Source organism: Callithrix jacchus, chromosome 20, assembly GCF_049354715.1.
Source record: "Callithrix jacchus isolate 240 chromosome 20, calJac240_pri, whole genome shotgun sequence".
Classification (NCBI taxonomy): Eukaryota; Metazoa; Chordata; class Mammalia; order Primates; family Cebidae; genus Callithrix; species Callithrix jacchus.
Window position 1 is genome coordinate 30003268 of NC_133521.1, and position 23487 is coordinate 30026754.

At 43.2% G+C, this 23487-nt stretch overlaps 1 protein-coding gene across 8 annotated transcripts in view; it reads right to left on the reverse strand.

Annotated features, from left to right (window-relative positions):
- The window catches only part of IST1 (IST1 factor associated with ESCRT-III), a 79851-nt gene that overhangs the window by 11162 nt on the left and 45202 nt on the right, over nt 1-23487 (reverse strand). For 4 of the 8 annotated variants that reach the window (XM_078357646.1, XM_035282246.3, XM_078357647.1 and 1 more), the window contains one exon: nt 692-794. In XM_078357646.1, coding sequence (XP_078213772.1) covers nt 692-779 — 88 coding nt within the window. In that variant the 5' untranslated portion in view covers nt 780-794. Of the gene's footprint in view, nt 1-691; nt 795-21515; nt 21604-23487 lie in introns of those variants that run through there. The other 4 variants (XM_008986155.5, XM_035282245.3, XM_078357649.1 and 1 more) reach the window with 2 other exon arrangements.

A 23487-nucleotide genomic window follows, 5' to 3' on the forward strand; every position in this document is an offset into this window, starting at 1 on the left:
CGGGTGGATCATGAGGTCAAGAGATCGAGACCATCCTGGTCAACATGGTGAAACCCCATCTCTACTAAAAATACAAAAAATTAGCTGGGCACGGTGGCACGTGCCTATAATCCCAGCTACGTAGGAGGCTAAGGCAGGAGAATTGCCTGAACCCAGGAGGCGGAGGTTGCGGTGAGCCGAGATCGCGCCATTGCAGTCCAGCCTAGGTAGGTAACAAGAGCAAAACTCCGTCTCAAATTAAAAAAAAAAAAAAAAAAAAAGATAAGATCCCCAGCCAGACACAGTGCCTCACACCTGTAATCCCAGCACTTTGGGAGGCTGAGGCAGGTGGATGGCTTTGAGGTCAGGAGTTCAAGACCAGCCTGGCCAACATGGTGAAATCCCGTCTCTACTAAAAATATGAAAATTAGCCAGGTGTGGCGGCACACGCCTGTAATCCCAGCTACTCGGGAGGCTGAGGCAAAAGAATTGCTTAAACCCAGGAGGTAGAGGCTGCAGTAAGCCAAGATCACACCACTTCACTCCAGCCTGGGTAACAGAGTAAGACCCCCATCTCAACAAAAGCAACAACAAAAAAAGATATGATTCCTAAGACTTCATAGTACTACACTGAAAGATCCAGTACTAGAGTGCTAGCATCCAGTGATGTATTTTGGGGGGAAAAAAGGTAAGGCAATCATGCACTACTCACTTTTTTTTTTCTCCAAAAGTTTAAGGCGATTTATGACTAATCTCAAATTGACTCTTAAGCGCTCAGCTTTAAATCCAGAGCCCAGCATGCTGTACTGTTTCTCCTAGAAAGGGAAGAAGCACAATGTCTATTTTCAAGTCAAAATTAGTTCAAGAACTAACACCTCTTATGGGTGAATTACTTGAAACAATAAACCAGAGTGTGTTACTAATACAGGAAAACGACATGATATAACTCACATTTTTTACAGATCATTTTGGCTGTTGTATAGAAAACTGATTGGGGAAGGATAATACTGGAAGCAAGACCAACGGGAAGGCTATTATTATCATCCAGACAAAAGATGGTAATAGCTCAGACCAGGGTGGTTAGCAGTGTCAGCAACTAGATTTGAAATTTACTTTGAAAGCACAGCTGAAAGAATTTGGTGACAGATGAAATAAATACCTAGATATTGGCATAGGGGTAGAGTGATAAAAAGACAAAAAAGCAGAAGGGTTCCCTGCTTCTCCAAAATACAATTTAAAAAAATAATGGGAAAGATTATCAAATTCAGACCCATAATTGAATATATTCTCGCCAGGCGTGGTGGCTCACACCTGTAATCCCAGCAAATATGGGAGGCAAAGATGGGCGATCACAATGTCAGAAGATAAAGACCAGCCTGACCAATATGGTGAAACCCTGTCTCTACTAAAAATACAAAAAAAATTAGCTGCGCATGGTGGTGCATGCCTGTAATCCCAGCTACTCCACAGGCTGAGGCAGGAGAATTGCTTGAAATGGGGAGGCGGAGGTTGCAGTGAGCCAAGATCATGCCATTGCACTCTAGCCTGGGTGACAGAGTGAGACTCTGTCTCAAAAAAAAAAAAAAAAAAGAAAGAAAGAAAGAAAGAAAGAAAAATTTTCATCTTAACTCCCCAAATCCTGCCACTAAGTTTTGGTCTTTGGGGAAAAGCTAGTGCACTAGAGTACAGATATATCATTAACATTTACTCACGTACAAGTTAAACAAAGGGGTGAAAAGTCCAAGAAAAATAACTGCTCTACAAAATTCTACAACAGAAGGCTCTTTACCAGGAACTTCACTGAATAGCAGAGTTACAGTCAACAAAACCACCCCCACTCTACCCGCAAGACTTTAGGGTATACCATTGTGCATTGACTACTGTGCATTCTAGTTCAAAACAGCACAATTTCTATCTCTCTAAATTTAAATTCTGGACTCAAAAATGTAGTATTCAAACAAAAGCTAGGTCAAACAAAGTAACCAAAGGACAGACAAATCAAAAGAGCACCAAAGAAAGAACACTAACAATAGTATTTGTCTACTAGTGAATTAACCACTAGTAAAAAAACATCAGTGGGTTTTTCTTTAAAACTGCCCCCAAAAGCCTTTACCGTATATGTAGGAATTAACCCAGGTCCCAGGTGAAAACAGGGCTTTTATGTCATGAAGTATCTGTAATCCATTAATTGAATTATGTTCAAGCCACACAAAGTATTTACTGATTATGTATGTGTCAGACATTGGCTAGATGCTGGAGATTAAAAGCGTAAATTAAGGTACAGTCCCTGTCCTCAAAGGAACACATATTCTACTAGGAAAACCACAAACAATAATACTTAAAAAAAAAAAAAAAAAAACTGACCTAGGTCAGTGGCTCACAACTGTAATCCCAGCACTTTGGGAGGCCTAGGTGGGTGGATCACCTAAGGTCGGGAGTTCAAGACCAGCCTGACCAACGTGGGAGAAACCTGTCTCTACTAACAATACAAAATTAGCCGGCCCTGGTGGCACATGCCTGTAATCCCAGCTATTCAGGAGGCTGAGGCAGGAGAATCCAGAAGAATTACTTTAACCCAGGAGGTGAAGGCTGTGGTGAGCCGAGATAGTGCCATTGCACTCCAGCCTGGGCAACAAGAAAGAAATCTGTCTCAAAAAACAAACAAACAAAAAAACTCCACAGCTGAGAAAATCCAGCAACAATATTGTTGGATAAAAGCTTTAATTTTAGGCCAGGAGCAGTGACTCATGCCTGTTATCCCAGCACTTTGGGAGGCCGAGGCAGGTGGATCACCTGAAGTCAAGGGTTCAAGATGAGTCTGGCCAACATGGTGAAACCCCGTCTCTACTAAAAACATAAAAATTAGCCAGCTGTGTTGGTGGGTACCTGTAATCCCAGCTACTCAGAAGGCTGAGACAGGAGAATCGCTTGAACCTAGGAGGCAGAGACTGCAGTGAGCCAAGATCATGCCACTGCACTTGAGCCTGGGCAAAACAGCAAGACACTGTCTCAAAATTTAAAAAAAAAAAAAAATTTCTTTTTTCTCTTTTTTTTTTTTTTTTTTTTTTGAGACAGAGTCTTGCTCTGTCTCCAGGCTGGAGTGCAGCAGCACAATCTCAGCTCACTGCAACCTCTGCCTCCTGGGTTCAAACGATTCTCATGCCTCAGCCTCCTGAGTAGCTGGGACCACAGGCGTGTGCTACCATGCCCAGCTAATTTTTCTATTTTTAGAAGAGACAGGGTTTCACCATGTTGGCCAGGATGGTCTTGATCTCTTGATCTCATGATCCGCCCACCTCAGCCTCCCAAAGTGCTGGGATTACAGGCATGAGCCACCTCACCCAGCCACAAAAAAAAAAAAAAAATATTAAAAAAAAAAAAATCACTGAATGTATATATATATATATTAAATGTGATATATACATACATTACAGCATTATTCAGCCTATCATACTCACAAAAAAAAACAATTTTCAGATTAAAAAAAGAGCTGGCCAAGCATGGTGGCTCATACCTGTAATCCCAGCACTTTCGGAGGCCAAGGCAGGTAGGTCACCGGAGGTAGGGAACTCGAGACCACCCTGACCAACATGGAGAATCCCCATTTCCACTAAAAATACAAAAATTAGCTGGGTGTGGTGATGCATGCCTCTAATCCCAGCTACTCAGAAGGCAGAGGCAAGAGAATCGCTTGAACCCAGGAGGCAGAGACTATAGTGAGCCGAGATCACACCAATGCACTCCAGCCTGTGCAACAAGAGCTAAACTCTGTCTGGAAAAAACACAAAGCTAAATAGGTCATGTCTGTAATCTCAGCATTTTGGGAGGCGAAGGTAAGAGGGCTGCTTGAGCCCATGAGTTCAAGACCAGCCTGGATAACATGGCAAAATCCCATCTCTACAAAAAATACAAAAATTGTCTGGGCACGGTGGCTCATGCTTGTAATCCCAGCACTTTGGGAGGCAAAGGTGGGTGGATCACAAGGTCAGGAATTCAAGAAAAGCCTGGCCAACATAGTGAAACCCCACCTCTACTAAAACTACAAAAATTATCCAGGCATGGTGGCGCACATCTGTAGTCTCAGCTGCTTAGGAGGCTGAGGCAGGAGAATCACCTGAACCTGGGAGGCAGAGGCTATGATGAGGCTAGATTGCGCCACTGCACTCCAGCCTGGGCAACAGACAGAGAATGTAAAAGAGTTTTTCAAAAAATTCAAAATACAAAAATTAGCCAGGCGCAGTGGCATGCACCTGTGGTCCCAGCTACTCAGGACGCTGAGGCAGGAGGATTGCTTGAGCCCCAGAAGCAGAGGCCGCAGTGAGGTGAGAACATACCACAGAACTCCAGCCTGGGTGAGAGAGCAAGACTCTGTCTCAAAAACAAACAAAAACACAAGAGCTAATACATACAAAGGGCTCATATAACTCAATAACAACAACGTGTTTAGAAATTGAGCAAAAAACTTGAATAGACATTTCTCCAAAGATGATACGCAAATGATCAATAAGCGTAACAAAAGTGCCAATATCATTAATCTTTAGAGAAAAGCAAAATGAAATCACAATGAGATACCACCTCACACCCATTAGGATGGCTACCATAAAAAAAAAAAAAAAAAAAAAGGAAAATTTCAAGTACTAAGGAGGCTGTGGAGAAAAATAGAACCCTTGTGCACTGTTGGTGGGATTGTAAAATGCTACAACCATTACAGAAAAACAGTATGGCAGTTCCTCAAAAAATTAAAATTAAAAAATGGAACTACCATATGATCTAGAAATCCCACTTCTGGTATATAACCAAAAGAACTGAAAGCGGAGCTTTACTGAGTTATTTGCATACCTATGTTCCCAGCAGCATTATTCACAATGGCCAAGAGGTAGAGGCAACCCAAACAACCCCGGAGGGATATATGGAATAAACCAAATTATGGTCTATACATACAACAGAGTACTAATCAGCCTTAGAAAGGAAGGGAAATCCTATCACATGTGACAACACGGATGAACATTAAGGATATCACAGTAAGTGAAATAAGCCAGTAACAAAAAACAAATACTGTAAGATTCTACTTGCGTGGGGTATCTAAAATTCAGAGAAACAGAGAGAAGAATGGTGGTTACCAGGGTCTGGAAGTAGGGGGAATAGGGAGTAGGGGGAATAGGGAATTGTTTAATGGGTACCGAGTTTCAGTTACAAAACGTGAAAAGGTAATGGAGATCTGCTGCACAACGATGTGAGTACACATTACTGAACTCTACACTTAAAAATCGGTAAGTTGGTAAATTGTCATGTTGCCATGTGTTTTTCACCACAGCTAAATTTTTTTAATTCTTAAGAGCTAAAACAAAACTATTAACATGTAACTACACTACATTATATATAATAATTGTTAATATTAACATATTAGGATAAACATAAAAGAATAGTTATATGTTAATAGTTTATGTTTAGGAGAAACAAAAGAATATTTTAGGCCGGGCACGGTGGCTCATGCCTGTAATCCCAGCACTTTGGGAGGCCGAGGTGGGTGGATCACGAGGTCAAGAGATCAAGACAAGCCTGACCAACATGGTGAAACCCCATCTCTACTAAAAATACAACAAATTAGCTGGGCGTGGTGGCACATACCTGTAATCCCAGCCACTCAGGAGGCTGAGGCAGGAGAATTACCTGAACCTGAAGTGGAGGTTGCAGTGAGCCAAGATCATGCCACTGCACTGCAGCCTGGGTGACAGAGTGAGGCTTCGTCTCAGAAAAAAAGAAAACAACTTTATAATGGAGATAGGTGTTTTTAAAAAGAGATATAAAAATTATTTTATATGAAAAAAAACTTAAACTATAAAATAACACTAAAAGGTAAGCAATATTTGGGGGAAAATCTGCAACAGATTATATACTTGATCATGATGAGTGAGAAAACTGGTGCATTCTCAAACTCCTGCTGGAAATGTAAATTGGCAACACCTCTCAAGGTCACTCTTTTAAATTTCCAAGTTTAGCCAGGAGCAGTAGCTCATACCTGTAATCTCAACATTTTGGGAGGCAGAGACTTGAGCTCAGCAGTGAGACCAGCCTGGGCAATGTCATGGTACAACTACAACTGTACCAAAACTACAAATACTGGCCAAGTGTGACTATAGGTACATGCCTATAGTCCCAGCTAGTTGGGAGGTGAAGGAGGCAAGAGGATTACTAGAGCCTGGGAAGTTGAGGCTATGGTGAGCTGTGACTGCACCCCTGCACTCCAGCCTGGGCAACAGAGCAAGACCCTGTCTCAATATTAAAAAAAAAAAAATCTAAGTTTAAATGCCTATCCTGAAGAACAATTCACATTCACATGTATACCAAGGGGAACGTAGAATGATGACATCATCTAAATTCCAACAATTAGAAACTGATCAAATTAAGACACATTCATTTTATGGGATATATGGCAGTAGTTTGTTTTGTTTTGGGTTTTTTTTTTATATTTGTTTTTGAGAAAGAGTCTTTACTTTGTTGCCCAGGCTGGAGGGTGGTGGTACAATCTTGGCTCACTGCAACCCTTGATCCGGTTAAAGCGATTTTCTTGCATCAGCCTCTGGAGTAGCTGGGATTACAGGTGTGCACCACCATACCTGGCTAATCTTTGTACAGCAATAGTTTTGTTTTGTTTTTTTAAAGTAATGTAGCATTCTAAAACATTTTAGCACAAAGCAAGCACTCAGATAATAACTGCTGAATAAATGAAATGGAGCTCTAAGACATGGGTTTTTTTTTGTGTTTTGTTTTTTAAAGATAGTGGCTCATACCTGTAATCCAAGCACTTTGGAGGTCGAGGCTGGCGGATCACCTGAGGTTGGGAGTTCAAGACCAGCCTGACCAACATGGTGAAACCCCATCTTTAAAAAAATAAAAGTAAAAAAGATGGGGTTTCACCATGATGGCCAGGTTGGTCTTGAACTCCCGACCTCAGGTGATCCACCCACCTCAGCCTCCCAAAGTGCTGGAATTATAGGCATGAGCCACTGCACCAGGCAGATGTGTTGTTTTTATTGTTTTGTTTTTGAGATAGAGTCTCACTCTCACCCAGGCTAGAATACAGTGACACAATCACAGCTCACTGCAATTTCCACCTCCTGGGTTCAAGCTATTCTCCTACCTCAGCCACCCAAGTAACTTGGATTACAGGCGCGAACACCATGCCTGGCTAATTTTTTGTATTTTTCGTAGAGACAAGGTTCGCCATGTTGGCCAAGTGGGTCTTGAACTCCAAGCCTCAAGTAATCCACCCACCTCAGCCTCCCAGTATATTTTTTTGTTTTTTAAATCAAACTAAAGTAGCCTACATTATATAATACTACTTTATAGACGCATATAAATGCATAGAGAAGGGGGCCTATAAAAACAGGTATTAACATTTTAACGGTATTAACTCTAGAAAGTAAAGTTGAAGGGAAGCCTCAGTATTTTTTCTTATATACTCCAAATTAATGAATATTTACAAAAATGTATTTATACATATTTGGGTAAGAATATTTCTATTAATACATAACCATCTTTGCCATTATGAAGTAGAGTAGTACCCCCTTATCCAAGGGGGAATATGTTCCAAGACTCTAGTGGATGCCTGAAAATTGCAGATCATACCGAATCGTATACATAGTACCATGTTTTTCTATCTGATATCCCAGGGTGCTAAGTGAATAATGGGCAGGTAGCATACATAGCGGGAAATACTGGACAAAAAAGTAGTTCACATCCCAGGTGGGATGAACAGGATGGCACAAGATTTCATCACGCTACTAAGAATGACACACATTTTAAAATTTATGAACTGTTTATTTCTGCAATTTTCCATTTAATATTGTCAGACTACACTTGACCAAAGTAGCTAAAGCCCCAGACAGTGAAAACATGGATCAAGGGAGGACTGCTGTACCTCAAGGCCTTTATTATATAATCACGGTAAGAAATCAACTCCCACACAACTTATTTATCTGCAGTGACTGAAATTAGAAGACATTAACCTAGGGAATATTATCCAACTTACAGTTAAATTACTCAATATACACATAATTAATAAGGTAATTAGATTTAGAAAGGCACAAAAAATATTCCTGAGTATCTTGAGTCCTACAAAGATCTTGCCCTTGGCAGACAATTACTCCAGCTTAACAGGGATACACCAAACTTGTCAAGTGAACAGTGACATTTCTAAGAGAAGGATAACCTAAAAAGTTATTCTTCAAGTTTTCATATACTATTTTGTATAATCCTAGAAGTGAATATGTTAACAAAGATAAGATTATACCTGTGAGACTAGCAAAAATTAGAAGTAAGATTTCAAATACTGGGCAATATAAATAAATAGATATGACCATTTTAGACACTAATTTGGCAGTATTTAAAGAAAAGTATGCTTTAATGAAAGCTATCCATATACTTTAAGACACAGCAATCCCATTCCTGGACATACATCACCAAAGAAATTTGTACATAGCACCATGAAGACACGAGTATGCATTTTGTGGTAGGAAGGAGATGGAAGAATGCTAAGTGTCCATTTCAAGAGGACATGAGGCCAAGTACAGTGGTCCTTGCCTATAATCCCACCAGCTTGGGAGGTCCAGCCAGGAGGATCATTTGAGGCCAGGTGTTTTGAGACAAGCCTAGGCAACATGGCAAGACCCTGTCTCTACAAAATATTTAGAAATTAGCCAGGCATGGTGGTGCATGTCAGTGGTCCTAGCTACTTGGGATGGTGAGGTGGGAGGCTCAATGTGGCCAGGAAATCAACGCAGCAGAGCTGTGTTCATGCCACTGCACTCCAGCCTGGGTGACAGAGTAAGACCCTGTGTCAAAAAAAAAAAAGGACGGATAAAAGCTGACAAGAACATGACAGAATACTATGCAGCAGACAGAATTAAACAGCTCTACTTAGTGCAACATGGGTAGTCCTTAAAAACAGAAGTAAAAAATATAAGCAACAGGATTCTACGTTCAATGTCTCTTTCACCGAATGAAGCTGTAAAACAGGAACAGAATGCATGTAGCAGCTATTTGAGAACTCTCAAAAATAACAGCAGATGGACAAAGAAGACTAAAATTTGAAGTACCAATAAACTGGCAGTCAGTTTATCATTTTTCACTCTGATGTTCCCTGGCCTGGATGCACAGCAGCCTGAAACCCAGAAAAGAGCATCAGCAGACAGAAAGAGCATCAAGAACTCTCAGGTCCTGGCTTGAGGAATTAGAAAAGGGAGCACTGGTATAGACAGAGAGTGAGTGAAATACCCACTGAGAAAATCTCAACTCACACATCAACTAACACCAATGTTGGAATTAAAACTGACAAAGACTTTAAAGCAGCTACTATAAAAATGCTGGCTGGGCATGACAGCTCACACCTGTAATCCCAACACTGTGGGAGGCCAAGGCAGGTGGATCACCTGAGGTCAGATGTTCGAGACCAACCTGGCCAAAATGGTGAAATCCCTCCTCTACTAAAAATACAAAAATTAGCCAAGTGTGGTGGTGCATGCCTGCAGTCCCAACTACTGAGGGGGCTTAGGCAGGAGAATCGATTAAACTTGGGAGGCAGAAGTTGCAGTGAGCTCAGATCATGCCATTGCACTAGAGCCTGGGCAACAGAGCAAGATTCTGTCAAAAAAAAAAAAAAAATACACACATACACACACACACTGCAACAACTAAGGCAAATTTCTTTTGAATGGAAAGATAATAAAGTAAAGACATAAAGAGGAATCAAATCTTAGAACTAATTATTGCTATTCGGGAGGCTGAGGCAGGACTCCATGAGCCTTGTTTAGCTGACTAGCCTGAGCAATATGATCAGATTTTGTCTCAAAATAGAAAAAAAAAACAAAAAGCAAAAAAATTGAAAACAGTGAACAAAGACTTACACATCTGTAGGACAAGAGCAAGGAGTCTTAATGTCTTAATGACAGTTGGGTCATTAAATCCCTTAAGGATAGGAGAAATAATTTTTTTTTTGAGACAGAGTCTCGCTCTGTCACACAGGCTGGAGTGCGGTGGCACAACCTGCGCTCACCGCAACCTCCGCCTTCTGGGTTCAAGCAATTCTCCTGCCTAAGCCTCCTGAGTAGCTGGGACTACAGGCATGCACCACCACACCCAGCTAATTTTTGTATTTTTACTAGAGATGGGGGTTTCACCACATTGACCACGATGGTATTGATCTCCTGACCTCGTGATCCACCTGCCTATGCTTCCCAAAATGCTGGGATTACAAATGTGAGCCAACGCGCCCGGCCAGAATATTTTTATTCTTGAAGAATATTCTGGCCGGGCGCGATGGCTCACGCCTGTAATCCCAGCACTTTGGGAGGCCGAGGTGGGTGGATCACGAGGTCAAGAGATCGAGACCATCCTGGTCAACGAAGTGAAACCCCGTCTCTACTAAAAATACAAATATTAGCTGGGCATGGTGGCGCATGCCTGTAATCCCAGCTACTCGGGAGGGTGAGGCAGGAGAATTTGCTTGAACCCAGAAGGCAGAGGTTGCGGTGAGCCGAGATCGTGCCATTGCACTCCAGTCTGGGTAACAAGGGCGAAATTCCATCTCGAAAAAAAAAAATAAATAAATAAAAGAATATTTTTTAAAATACTACCTTTTTAAGATCTGACAATTTAAAAAAAAGAAAAGAAAAAATACTGCCTGAAAACTTCCCAAATTTAGCAAAATATATTAAATGATTAGACTCCAAAAGCTCAGCCAACTTGAATCAGACAAAACCTAAAGAAATTCATGTCCAGACTCATAATCAAACTGCTAAAAACCAAACTTTTTTTGAGACAGAGTCTCACTCTGTCGCCCAGGCTGCAGTGTGATGGCGCGATCTCGGCTCACTGCAACCTCCGCCTCCTGTGTTCAAGTGATTCTCCTGTCTCAGCCTTCCAAGTAGGTGGGACTACAGGCACACACCACCATGCCTGGCTAATTTTTGTATTTTTAGTAGAGAAAGGTTTCACCATGTTGGCCAGGCTGGTCTTGAACTCCTGACCTCGTGATCCACCTGCCCCAGCCTCCCAAAGTGCTAGGATTACAGGCGTGAGCCACCACGCCCGGCAGACAATTTTTTTTTAAATAATGAAAGCAGCCAGGGAAAAACAATGCATTGCCTACAAGGGACATATTAGATGACTGTAGATTTCACTTCAGAAACCAGGGAGACTAAAAGGAAGCAAAACAACATTTTTAAAGTGCTGAAAGAAAAGAACTGTCAGCGTAAAGTTATATATCTAGGGCCAGGTACAGTGGCTTATGCCTGTAATTCCAACACTTTGGGAGGCTGAAGTGTGCGGATCACGAGGTCAGGAGATGGAGATCGACCTGGCCAACATGGTGAAGCCCCATCTCTACTAAAAATACAAAAATTAGTTGGGCGTGATGGTGTATGCCTGTAATCCCAGCTACTTGGGAGGCTGAGGCAGGAGAATCATTTGAACTAGGGAGTAGGTTGCAGTGAGCCGAGATCACGGCACTACACTCCAGCCTAGTGACAGAGTAAGACTCTGTCTCAAAAAAACAAAAACAAAAACAAACAAACAAAATATGTATCCAATAAAAATATCCCTCAGAAATCAAAGTCTTCTCAGATGAGGAAAAACTAGTAAGAGAATTTGTCACCAGCACACCTGCTCTAAAAGAATTGCTGGCTGGGCACAGTGGCTCACCCCTGGTAATCCCAGCATTTTGGGATGCCAAGGCAGGTGGATCACCTGAGGTCAGAAGTTCGACACCAGCCTGGCCAACATGATGAAACCCTGTCTCTACCAAAAAAAAATTAGCTGGGCGAGGTAGTGGGCACCTGTAATCCCAGCTACTTGGTAGGTTGAGGCAGGAGAATCGCTTGAAAGAAAAGTGGAGGTTGCAGTGACCCGAGATCACACCACTGCATTCCAGCCTGGGCAACAAGAGCAAAGCTGCATTTAAGAAAAAAGAAAACTGCAAAGGAGGTTTTAAAGCAGGCTGGGTGCAGTGGTTCACGCCTGTCATCCCAGCACTTTGAGAGGCCAAGGCAGGTGAATCACAAGGTCAGGAGTTTGACACCAGCCTGGCTAACATAGTGAAACCCCATCTCTTCTAAAAATATAAAAATTACCTGGGTGTGGTGGCACACATCTGTAGTCCCAGCTATTTGGGAGGTTGAAGTGAGAGGATCACTTGAACCCAGGAGGCGGAGGTTGCAGTGAGCCAAGACCTCGCCATTACACTCCAGCCTCGATTACAGAGTGATACTCCATCACCCCCTCCTCCAAAAAAAAAAAAAACTATGCAAAAAAACCAAAACAAAACAGATTTTAAACTAGAAATTAAAATGTGTTCAAAGAGCCCCAAAAGCAGGAAAACAGAAACAAAAATGAGAGAAAAGAACAAATAATAAAATGCAGACCTAAACTCAAACATTCAAAAATCACATAATTAAATAAAAATGGTATAAGCACAGCCGAGTGCAGTGGCTCACACCTGTAATCCCAGCACTTTGGGAGCCTGAGGCAGGTAGATCACAAGGTTGGGAGACAGATCATCCTGGCCAACATGGTGAAACCCTGTCTACTATAAATAAAAAAATTAGCCGGGCATGGTAGCAAGCACCTGAAGTCCCAGCTACTCAGGAGACGGAGGCAGGAGAACTGCTGGAACCCAGGAAGTGGAGGTTGCAGTAAGCCAAGACTACACCGCTACACTCCAACCTGGGTGACAGAGCAAGACTCTGTATCAAAAAAAAAAAAAAAAAGAAAAGAAAGAAATCAGGATATTGTGTTATATGTATACAACAAGCATCATATAAACATTTGTTAAACAAATTCCAAAGTACCCATATTTTAAAAAGTCTTAGCTCTTCGTCTAAAGATTAGCTAGCCTTTTTGTGTGTGTTTTAATGTTAAAATAAAATGTTTAAGATATGCTTTGTATCTTCCCCCACCTTTAACAATTTTGATTAATCTGTTTCAATCTCACTGCAGGACTGCAACTGTTTCTTTTTCTTTGTTTCGAAACAGAGTTTCACTCTTGTTAACCAGGCTGGAGTGCAATGGCCCATCTGGACTACCACAACCTCCACCTCCAGGGTTCAAGTGATTCTCCTGCCTCAGCCTTCCGGAGTAGCTGGGATTACAGGCATGCGCCACCACACCTGGCTAATTTTTGTATTTTTAGTAGAGACGGGGTTTTTCCATGTTGCTCAGGATGATCTCAAACTCCCAACCTCAGGTGATCCTCCCGCCTCAGCCTCCCAAAGTGCTGGAATTACAGGCATGAGCCACCTTACCCAGCCTTTCAACTTTTCTTACATGTCACTGTCACTCCCACATTGCCTAGCACAGTATTTGTACAAAGCTATCACTCATATATTATGTTAATTAGTAGAAACTTTAATTAAAAGTCACATGCTTTTAAAAAAGTTCTACGAATTTACATAATCTTGTTTTAGATTTAAGGAAAGAAAAACAATTTGCTAAACCATTTTGTCAAGTACTGAGGATTTCAACTCCTCTTCAGCAGATTCTTATTTATAGTTAGAATAACTAAGATTTAGTTATTACTTTTGTGGTTTACTGTCATTGTCTTTAATGATTAGTTTCTTTGTAAAATAAGAATATGATTACCAGTACATTAAATAAGTCATTAGACTAAAAATAAATTTAAAACAAAAGACTGACTTAATTACTATCTCAAAATTTGAACCTGTTTCCAAAGCTAAACAGAATATAAACTTCGTTATCTTGTATGATTAGGAACATTAATTTTGGAGACAATAATCTAAAACTTAACAAAATATTGTAGTCAACAGTTACTGTTTACATATACATTAACAAACATGAATAAATTTTCATACATATGTGATTATATACACATCACATACTAACACTGTCCAGTAAGTAATCTAAAATTATTTTTGTGATTCAGAGGTTACTCTAAAACCACTCTGTGCTTCAACATCTTTACTGTCATTCACTCACTCACCAAATATTTGTTGAGTGCTATTCTACCAAACACTGTGCTAAGCCACTGTCTACAAAAGACATTTAAATGAGAGCTTCCCTAGCTTTCAAGGGGTTCACAATCAAATGGGTATAGCTGACATAAAAACAGTAAGACAAATAAGCAATTGTAACATAAACCCTAAAAAATGGTTATGAACTAGTGACCACAATACTAGTTCTTGGTATTCTATTGTTTACATACATAAATATTAGTGTAACACCATTGTTTTTATTAGTGTCACACGAATCAGCAGCCTCATGTGCCATTCTTGCACCTTCCAATCCTTCACTTTACTCCAATTCTTAAAACTGGTACAGCAAACCCATCCAGTCTCTCTTTTATCACTCAGCTAGCTGAGACTTTGGGAGCTAGATAGCCTCATCTAGAATAAGCAAAGTAAAACCATGGAATGAGTCCTTCTTCTTAGGATATTTGGGGGAGTAAATGAATCAGAGTTGCTGCCCAAAAGAGTAAAGCTGCCCAGAGGTAATGACCCTGAAAGCCTATTCAAAGTAGCAGTAGTTAAAAGTAGCCAAAAAAAAAAGGCTTTAGTGTTTGTAGCTCTAAAAGTACCAAGTGAGGAGGGGAGAGAGCAGGGTCAAGAGTGGCTACAAGCCGGGCGCAGTGGCTTACGCCTATAATCCCAGCACTTTGGGAGGCTGAGGTGGGTGGATCACGAGGTCAACAGATGGAGACCATCCTGGTCAACAAGGTGAAACCCCATCTCTACTAAAAATACAAAAATTAACTGGGCATGGTGGTGCGTGCCTTGTAGTCCCAGCTACTTGGGAGGCTGAGGCAGGAGAATTGCTTGAACCCAGGAGGCAGAAGTTGCAGTGAGCCGAGATCATGCCATTTGCACTCCAGTCTGGGTAACAACAGTGAAACTCCGTCTCAAAAAAAAAAGAAAAGAGTGGCTACAGACACTGCAATATGTACAAAAACTTTTGGTTTTGAAATGTATTATTTTATTTATTCTGATCTTTTTTTTTTTTTTTTTTTTTTGAGACAGAGTTTCACTCTCCTTGCCCAGGCTGGAATGCAATGGTGCAATCTCGACTCACTGCAACCTCCAACTCCCAGGTTCAAGGGATTCTCCTGCTTCAGCCTCCCAAGTAGCTGGGATTACAGGCATCTGCCACCACACCCAGCTAGGTTTCTTCTAGTGGAGACAGGGTTTCACCACATTGGCAGGCTGGTGTCTAACTCCTGACCTCAGAATGATCCACTGGCCTTGGCCTCCTAGAGTACCAGGATTACAGGACACTGCGCCCAGCATCTGATATCTTTTTCTTACAAAACAAGTGATACAAACAGATTTGGGTATGACCACTGTATTGCAGTAATGAAGATGTGACAGAGTAGAAAGAGACAAAATGGGGTGTCAGGACACATCTCCAAGATACTACAGCCCAAATCCTTTTATATTTTGTAAAATTGTTATTAATAAAGATGGGGCCTTGCTATGTTGCCCAGGCTGGTCTTCAACTCTTGGGCTCAGCAATCGTCCTGCCTCATCCTCCCAAAGGCCTAGAGTCACAGGCATAAGCCACCATGCCTGGTGCTCCAATTCCATCAGAAGCATTTCATGTACAAGTAGTACAAAGTTTACTGTGTATTTTCCCACTATAATCAAATCTTCACTGACCAAACTCATTAAGACTGAAAATTTAATTTAAAAAGAAGACTGGGAGGCGTGCAGTGGCTCATGCCTGTAATCCCAGTACTCTGGGAGGCAGAGGCAGGTGGAGCACAAGGTAAGTTCAAGACCAGCCTGACCAATATACTACCCATCTCTACTAAAAATACTATAGGCCAGGCATAGTGGCACGGGCCTGTAGTCCCAACTACTCAGGAGGCTGAGACAGGAGAATCGCTTGAACCCAGGAGGCAGAGGTTGCAGTGGGCCGAGATGGTGCCACTACACTCCAGCCTAGGCAATAGAGCAAGACTCCGTCTTCAAAAAAAAAAAAAGGGGGCGGGGGGGGGAGACTGTAAGACCAACAGCATCATGTGTTATTCACAAGAAAATAAGGCTTCAGAATTCAGAGACCATCAAAATTTTCTTGAAGGAGCTATAAATACTGAAATGCACAGGCATTATGAAAATATCTTTATCTTGTTTCTCAGTACAATTGACATAAAAACATTATCGAAAACTCGCTGTGTCTTTTACCAAGAGTGTTTTTTTTTTCTCTTGAGATGGAGTCTCGCTCAGTTGACCTGGCTGGAGTGCCTTAGCAAGATCTCAGCTCACTGCAATCTCTGCCTCCCAGGTTCAAGCGATTCTCCTGCCTCAGCTTCCTGAGTACCTGGGATTACAGGTACTCAGGCGCCCATCACCACGCTTAGCTAATTTTTTGTATTTTTAGTAGAGACAGGGTTTTGCCATGTTGGTCAGGCTGGTCTTGAATGCCTGACCTCATGATCTGCCCACCTCAGCCTCCCAAAATGCTGGGGTTACAGGTGTGAGCCACCATGTCCGGCCTGTTTCTTTGTTTTTTTAAGACAGAGTCTCACTGTGTCGCCCAGACTGGAGTGCAGTGGCGCAATCTTGGCTCACTGCAGTCTCTGCCTCCTGAGTTCCAGTGATTCTCCTGCCTCAGTCTCTCAACTAGCTAGAATTATAGGTGCCTGCCGCCACACCCTTTCTTGTTTTAGTAGAGATGGGGTTTCACCATGTTGGCCAGGCTGGTCTCAAACTCCTGACCTCACATGATCCATCCACCTCAGCCTCTCAAACTGCTGGGATTACAGGCATGAGCCACAGTGCCTGTCCCCAAAAGTGTTTTTCTTTCTTTCTTTGAGACAGAGACTGGCTCTGTCGTCCAGGCTGGAGTGCGGTGGCATGATCTTGACTCTGCAACCTCTGGCTCCAGGGTTCAAGCGATACTCCTGCCTCAGCCTCCCAAGTAGCTGGGGTAACACGTGCGCAACATCACACCTGGCTAATTTTTTTTTGTATTTTTAGTAGAGGTGGGGTTTCATCATATTGGCCAGGCTGGTCTTGAACTCTTGACCTCAAGTGATCTGCCCACCAAGGCCTTCCAAAGTGCTGGATTTATAGGCATGAGCCATGGCACCCGGCCAAGAATGTTTTTTAAGGTGTATTTTTGCAAAGCTGTACTCATGGACTCAACAATATAGAATCCTCATTATATCAGGCTACAGTCTAAAACTGTGTATAGTCGACGCTGTCCAATATTCCACTCAGTAATAATTTTCTTATCATTCCCCAAACTTTTGACATGTGTACCACATAAATAATGCTGACGTAAGTATTCACGAGCATATTCCTTTTCCTGCATTTGGAATGATTATCCTACACTTTGTTTTCCAGTTTTATTGTAAAATCCTGGAACTTGATTCTGATTATTTTACAAGAATCAGAGCTTAAATCAAATAAACTAGATATAGAAATTCTGGAGAACGATCCAAGATGGCCGATCGCTAACATCCTGGGATTGCAGCTCTCAGGGAAGGCGCGGAGAACTAGAGGACTCCACACTTTCAGACAAAGTCTGGTCGCTCACGGAGCAGAAGATCCCCCAGTGGTGGAAACACAGTGCTCAGCGCAGAGTAAACGGGACAGGTTCCCCTTCTGAGGTTTGGAGCCCCGGGAAGGCAGAGTCGCCTACTACCGACACAAGAAGGAAGCCCAACAGGAGAATCCTGGGCAGAAAAGCACCATCAGTTTTAACGCGGCTGCTCTGGCCCTGGGAACTAACAACCTGGACGTCCACTCAAGAGACCTAATCTGAAAGTTGGTAATTTCAAAGACGACAGGAGGATAAATTTACAATGATGGGAAGAAACCAGCGTAAAAAAGCTGAGAATACTCAAAGTCAGAACGCCTCTCCCTCTAAAGATGATCACAGTTCCACATCAACAATGAAACAAGGCTTGATGGAGAACGAGCGCATCCTGATGACAGAATCACTCTTCAAGGAATGGATAACAAACTTCGGTGAGTTAAAAGAACATGTTGTAGCCCAACGTAAAGAAACTAGGAACTTTGAAAAAAGGTTTGATGAAATCCTATTGAGAATAGACAACTTAGAGAGGAGTATGAGTGAATTAATGGAACTGAAGAATACAATACAGGAACTCCGAGAAGTATGCACAGGTTTAAACACTCGAATTGTTCAAGCAGAAGAAGGGATATCAGAGGTCAAAGTCCAACTTAATGAAATAAAACGTGAAGAAAAGATTAGAGAAAAAAGGATAAAAAGGAATGAGCAAAGTCTCCAAGAAATGTGGGACTATGTGAAAAGACCAAATTTACGTTTGATAGGTGTACCTGAATGCGACGGAGAGAATGAATCCAAGCTGGAAAATACCCTTCAGGATATTATTCAGGAAAATTTTCCTAAACTAGCAAAGCAGGTCAACATTCAACCCCAGGTAATACAGAGAACACCACAAAGATATTCCTCAAGAAGAGCAACCCCAAGGCACATAATCTTTAGATTCACCAGGGTTGAAACGAAGGAGAGGATACTAAGGGCAGCCAGAGAGAAAGGTCAGATTACCCACAAAGGCAAGCCTATCAGACTTACAGCAGATCTCCTAGCAGAAACTCTACAGGCCAGAAGAGAGTGGGGCCAATATTCAACATCCTCAAAGAACAGAACCTTCAGCCCAGAATTTCATATCCAGCCAAACTAAGCTTCACAACTGAAGGAAAAATAAAATCTTTTATGAACAAGCAAGAACTCAGAGATTTTATTACCACCAGGCCTGCTTTACAAGAGCTTCTGAAAGAAGCATTACACACAGAAAGAAACAACCAGTATTAGCCTTTCTAAAAATACACCAAAAAGTAAAGAGCACCAACATAAAGAATTTACACCAACAAATGGATAAAACAGCCAGTCAACATCAAATGGCAGTAACCCTAAATTTAAATTGACTGAATTCCCAATCAAAAGACACAGCCAAAACCCAACGGCATGTTACATCCAGACCTGTTTCACATGCAAGGATACACAAAGACTCAAAACAAAGGGATGGAGAAAGATTTACCAACCAAATGGAGAGCAAAAATAAATAATAAATAAATAAAAAGCAGGAGTTGCAATTCTCATATCGGATAAATAGATTTTAAAGCAACAAAGATATAGTGGTAAAAGGATCAATGCAACAACAAGAGCTAACGATCCTAACACCCAGATAGGAGACATAGATTCAATGAGACAGAAAATTAATAAGGATATCAAGGACTCGAACTCAGATCCAGAACAAGTAAACTTAATAAATATTTATAGAGCTCTCCACTTCAAATACACAAAATATACATTCTTGTCAATACCACATCACACCTACCCATTAGTTTAAATGAAACACTGATTGGCCATTATTAATACCCAATTTTTTTCAAAATAAAGCAATATTTCCATTTACTCTCCCTCTTTCTCTTCCTCTTTCTTCCTCTCCTTTACTTATTTATTTCTTTCCTTCTCTCTCAAAAAAAGAAATCAACTTGTAAACCTCTAGATCCAGGTCGGCAATGTCTCTTTCATTGCTTGATTTCCTTTCTTCCCTTCCCTCCCTCCCTCCCTCCCTCCCCGCTTCCTCCCTTCCTTCCTTCCTTCATCCCTTCCTTCCTCCCTACCGTCCTTATTCCCTTCCTTTCTGCCTTCCTCCCCCTCCCCCCAAAAAAAAGAAATTCTGGAGCTCCTGAAAATTTAGAACCCAGACATACAAGAACAAAGAGGGAAAATGAAAAATTATTTGGACAAAATAATTACACTATTTAAAAAATAAGTTATACGAAACGGGATGACTTTAAAATGTAACACTAACACTGGGGATTCAAAAATACTTCTAATCCCAGCACTTTGGAAGGATCACTTAAGCCCAGGAGTTCAAGACCAGCCTGGACAACATGAAGAAACTCCATCTCTCCCCTCCATACCCTTACCCCTCAACCCCCACCCCCCCAAAAACAAACAAAAAAAAAAGCCAAGTGTGGGCCTCTGTAGTTTCAGCTACTCCCGAGGTGCGGGAAGTCAAGGCTGCAGGGAGAAGTAATTGAACCACTACACCAGCCTGGGAAAGAGAACCACCCCCTCCCTCGCCTTTTTTTTTTAATTTTTAATTTTTTTTTTTAAGACAGAGTCTCTCTCGGTCCTCCAGACTGGAGTGCGGTGACTCAATTACCAACTCAGCCTCGACCTCCCAGGCTTAAACAATCCTCCTACCTCAGTCTCCCGGACTATAGATGCGCGCCTCCACCCCTGGCTAATTTTTTATTTTTGTAGAGAGCTAGAATGGGGTTTTGCTATGTTGCCTAGGCTGGTCTCCAACTCCTGGGCTTAAGTGATCCTCCCACCTAGCTCTCCCAAAGTGCTAGAATTACCGGGGTGAGCCACCACACCTGGCCACTTTTATCATCTAATGACTATTACCAAGTCCTATCCCAGAAGTTCTGAGGAAGCTAAAAAACAACATTTCCATGAAATATCGGCTTGTAGGTACAAAAGCCAAAAGGCTTCTACTTCGAAAGGAGAAGGAAATATATATACATGTATTTCAACTATTAGTTTATTAACTTAGAAAACTACAGACATGGGAGAGGTATAGATAAAACAAGGTTAGGCATTAAGTGATTGTGTTTGAAACTGGATGAGAGGATTCATCATACTCATGTCTGCCTGACATTTTCCATAATAAAAAATAAAAAGCTAAAATATTACGCATGGTTTTAAAATTCAAGTTTCCCCTAAAGATTTGTTCCAGACCAGATTTTAAGTTTACTAATACAGAGTAAAGCTGCTGTGTCTTTCATAATTAACCTACAGTTCCTGGGTCCCGACCCTCCTCAAAGTTTATGCTGGTGAATTCCAAGTGCTCACCTCCAGCACCCCGGAGGAGAAGCGCCGAGATAACAAAGAGGAGAGGCGCAAGGATCCTCCCAAGACTTCTCACCACACACGCAGGGATTCGAGAAAGCGAGCAGAAACCGCTGCTTGCTTCAGCGAAAGAAAATGTAATTTTTTCCGGCCAAAGTGGGCCCAAGTCCGCCCCTCAGCCCAGGAACAAGGACAGGAGGCTATCCCGCCCGGCGGAAGTGGACCGGGCTCAGGGACAACCGTCTCTCGCGGCACTGGAGGCCCCGACCTTCCCGAAGTCTCTCCGGGCCAGAAGAGACGGGGTAGGGGTGTCGCCGAGAAGCCCTCGCCGAGGCCGCGGCGTTTCCGCCCCAGGGAAAACACACCTCGGGGCAAGAAGACTGCGGGAAAGTTAAGCGGCTCCAAGTATCAATGACCAGCGGCCCCCGAGCTGCTTGCGACCATGTGACGCCCGCCACCCCGGCCCGGGCAACCTCCCCAGCCGCGGGCCCTCGACTACCTGACCTCCGGTCTGACCCCCCACTTCCATGATCCTTCCCTTTCTCCTCAACTGCCTACTCCGAAGTCGTTTGAAGCCCAGGACCTAGCGCTAGCTAGAAACCGCTAAACCCGTAGCACAGAGGAGACAGGAAGACGGAGACCTCTAACGCCGAGGATGCCACACTCACCGGACCGAATCCAGGTGCGAACACTGCAGACTCTGACTTCAGAATCACGGTTCAGCATCCAAAATGGCGGCTCTCGAGGCCTCAGCACAGCAACCACAGGCGGAGGGATCCACGGGATCTGAGCTAGCCACGCCCTCCTTTCCAGGGATTGGCTGCACGATCGCCGCTGCCTGGACCCACACGCTGACGCGAGGCTCCCTCCCTCGGTTTCCTTTGGAGCCGGCGCCGCCGGGGACTACTTCCCGCGGCGGAGGCACGGGAGGTGGTGGGCGAAGCTACACGCAGACTGAGTCAGCTGCTGGGGACGCGCCCGGAATTTTGTTTTGGTTGGGGTGAGGCCAGAAACGGCTGCTGGTTCTTGGACTCTGCGCCCACGGCCTTACCGCGCCCAATGCCCTGGCCTCGGATTCTTCCGTAACCGGCTCCCAGTACTGCCTCTCTGACGCCAGGAGTTGCTCCTTGAGATTTGCTCCCGTCCCTCGCTGGACTTTCCCCCTGGCTGGAGCTGCCAAGCAGGTTTCGAAGCCTGCTATCTCTGACTCTTCACCTAGCGTCTTCGTGTAACTCTACGGACTCGTTTTCCCCTGTCCCGCTTTTAAGCTGACTCGTTGCCCTTTCAACCAGAATTGCTGCGGTCTGTGTGACCTCAGCACCACATTCTCTGGCGATTTCCCTAATTTATCTCGTTATTCAGAGGAAAGTTTTTCCTTGGTTATCTTTGTTTTTAACTTGAAAACCATTCTCTGCTTAGCCTTGCAAGGGGCCTTCCCCGCACTTCGGGAGGCCAAGGCGGTAGGATCGCTTGAGCCCAGGAACTGGGGACCCGCCTGGGCAACGTAGGGTGACCCCATCGCTACAAAAAAAAGTTAAAAATTAGGCGAGCAGGCCAGGCGCGGTGGCTTATGCCTGTAATCCCAACACTTTGGGAGGCTAAGGCAGGTGGATCACCTGAGATCAGCAGTACGAAACCAGCCTGGCCAACGTGTAGAAACCCCGTTTCTACTAAAAATACAACAAATTTGCCAGGCGTGGTGGCGCATGCTTATAATCGCAGCTACTCGGGAGGCTGAGGCAGAATTGCTTGAACCTGGGAGGCAGAGGTTGCAGTGAGCTGAGATCGCCCCATTGCACTCTAGCCTAGGCAGCAAGAGTGAAATTGTGTCTCAAAAAAAAAAAAATGGCGAGCGGCAGTGCGCACGTGTGGTCCCAATTACTCAGGAGGCTGATGCAGGAAAATCGCTTAAGCCCAGGAGGTCGAGACTGCCATAAACGGTGATCACGCCGCAGCACTCCAGCCTAGGCCACAGAAAAAAAAGTGAAAGGGCTGGGTGCACTGGCTCACACCTGTAATCCCAGCACTTTAGGAGGCCGATGCAGGCGGATCACCTGAGGTTGGGGGTTCAAAACCAGCCTCACCAACACGGAGAAACCCTGTCTCTACAAAAAATAAAATAAAATAAAAATTAGCCGGGCTTGGTGGCACATGCCTATAATCCCAGCTACTCGGGAGGCTGAGGCAGAATTGCTTGAACCCAGGAAGCGGAGGTTGCCATGAGCCGAGATTGTGCCATTGCACTCCGGCCTGGGGAACACGAGCACGGGGAGAAAAAAGAAAAAAAAGGGGGGGCCTCCAGAAGGAAGTCATCTGACCCCTGCTGTATAGGGTATGCATCTAACGCTTGCACCAGGGCACTCATACGACAAGTAGAAGCTAGCCAATATGGTAAGATGTTGATGTGAGTTTAGAAATACTGTATCTTTATAATCATTTGCAACATTTCAAGATAAAACCAAGTTCCAAGCCAGTGCAGTGACTCAATGCCTGTAATCCCAGCACTTTGGAAGGCCTAGGCCAGTGGAAAACCTGAGGTCAGGAGTTCAAGACTAGCCTGGCCAACATGGTGAAACTCCGTCTCTACTAAAAAAAAATACAAATAATAATAATAAGTTAGCTGGGTGCAGCGGTGCACAC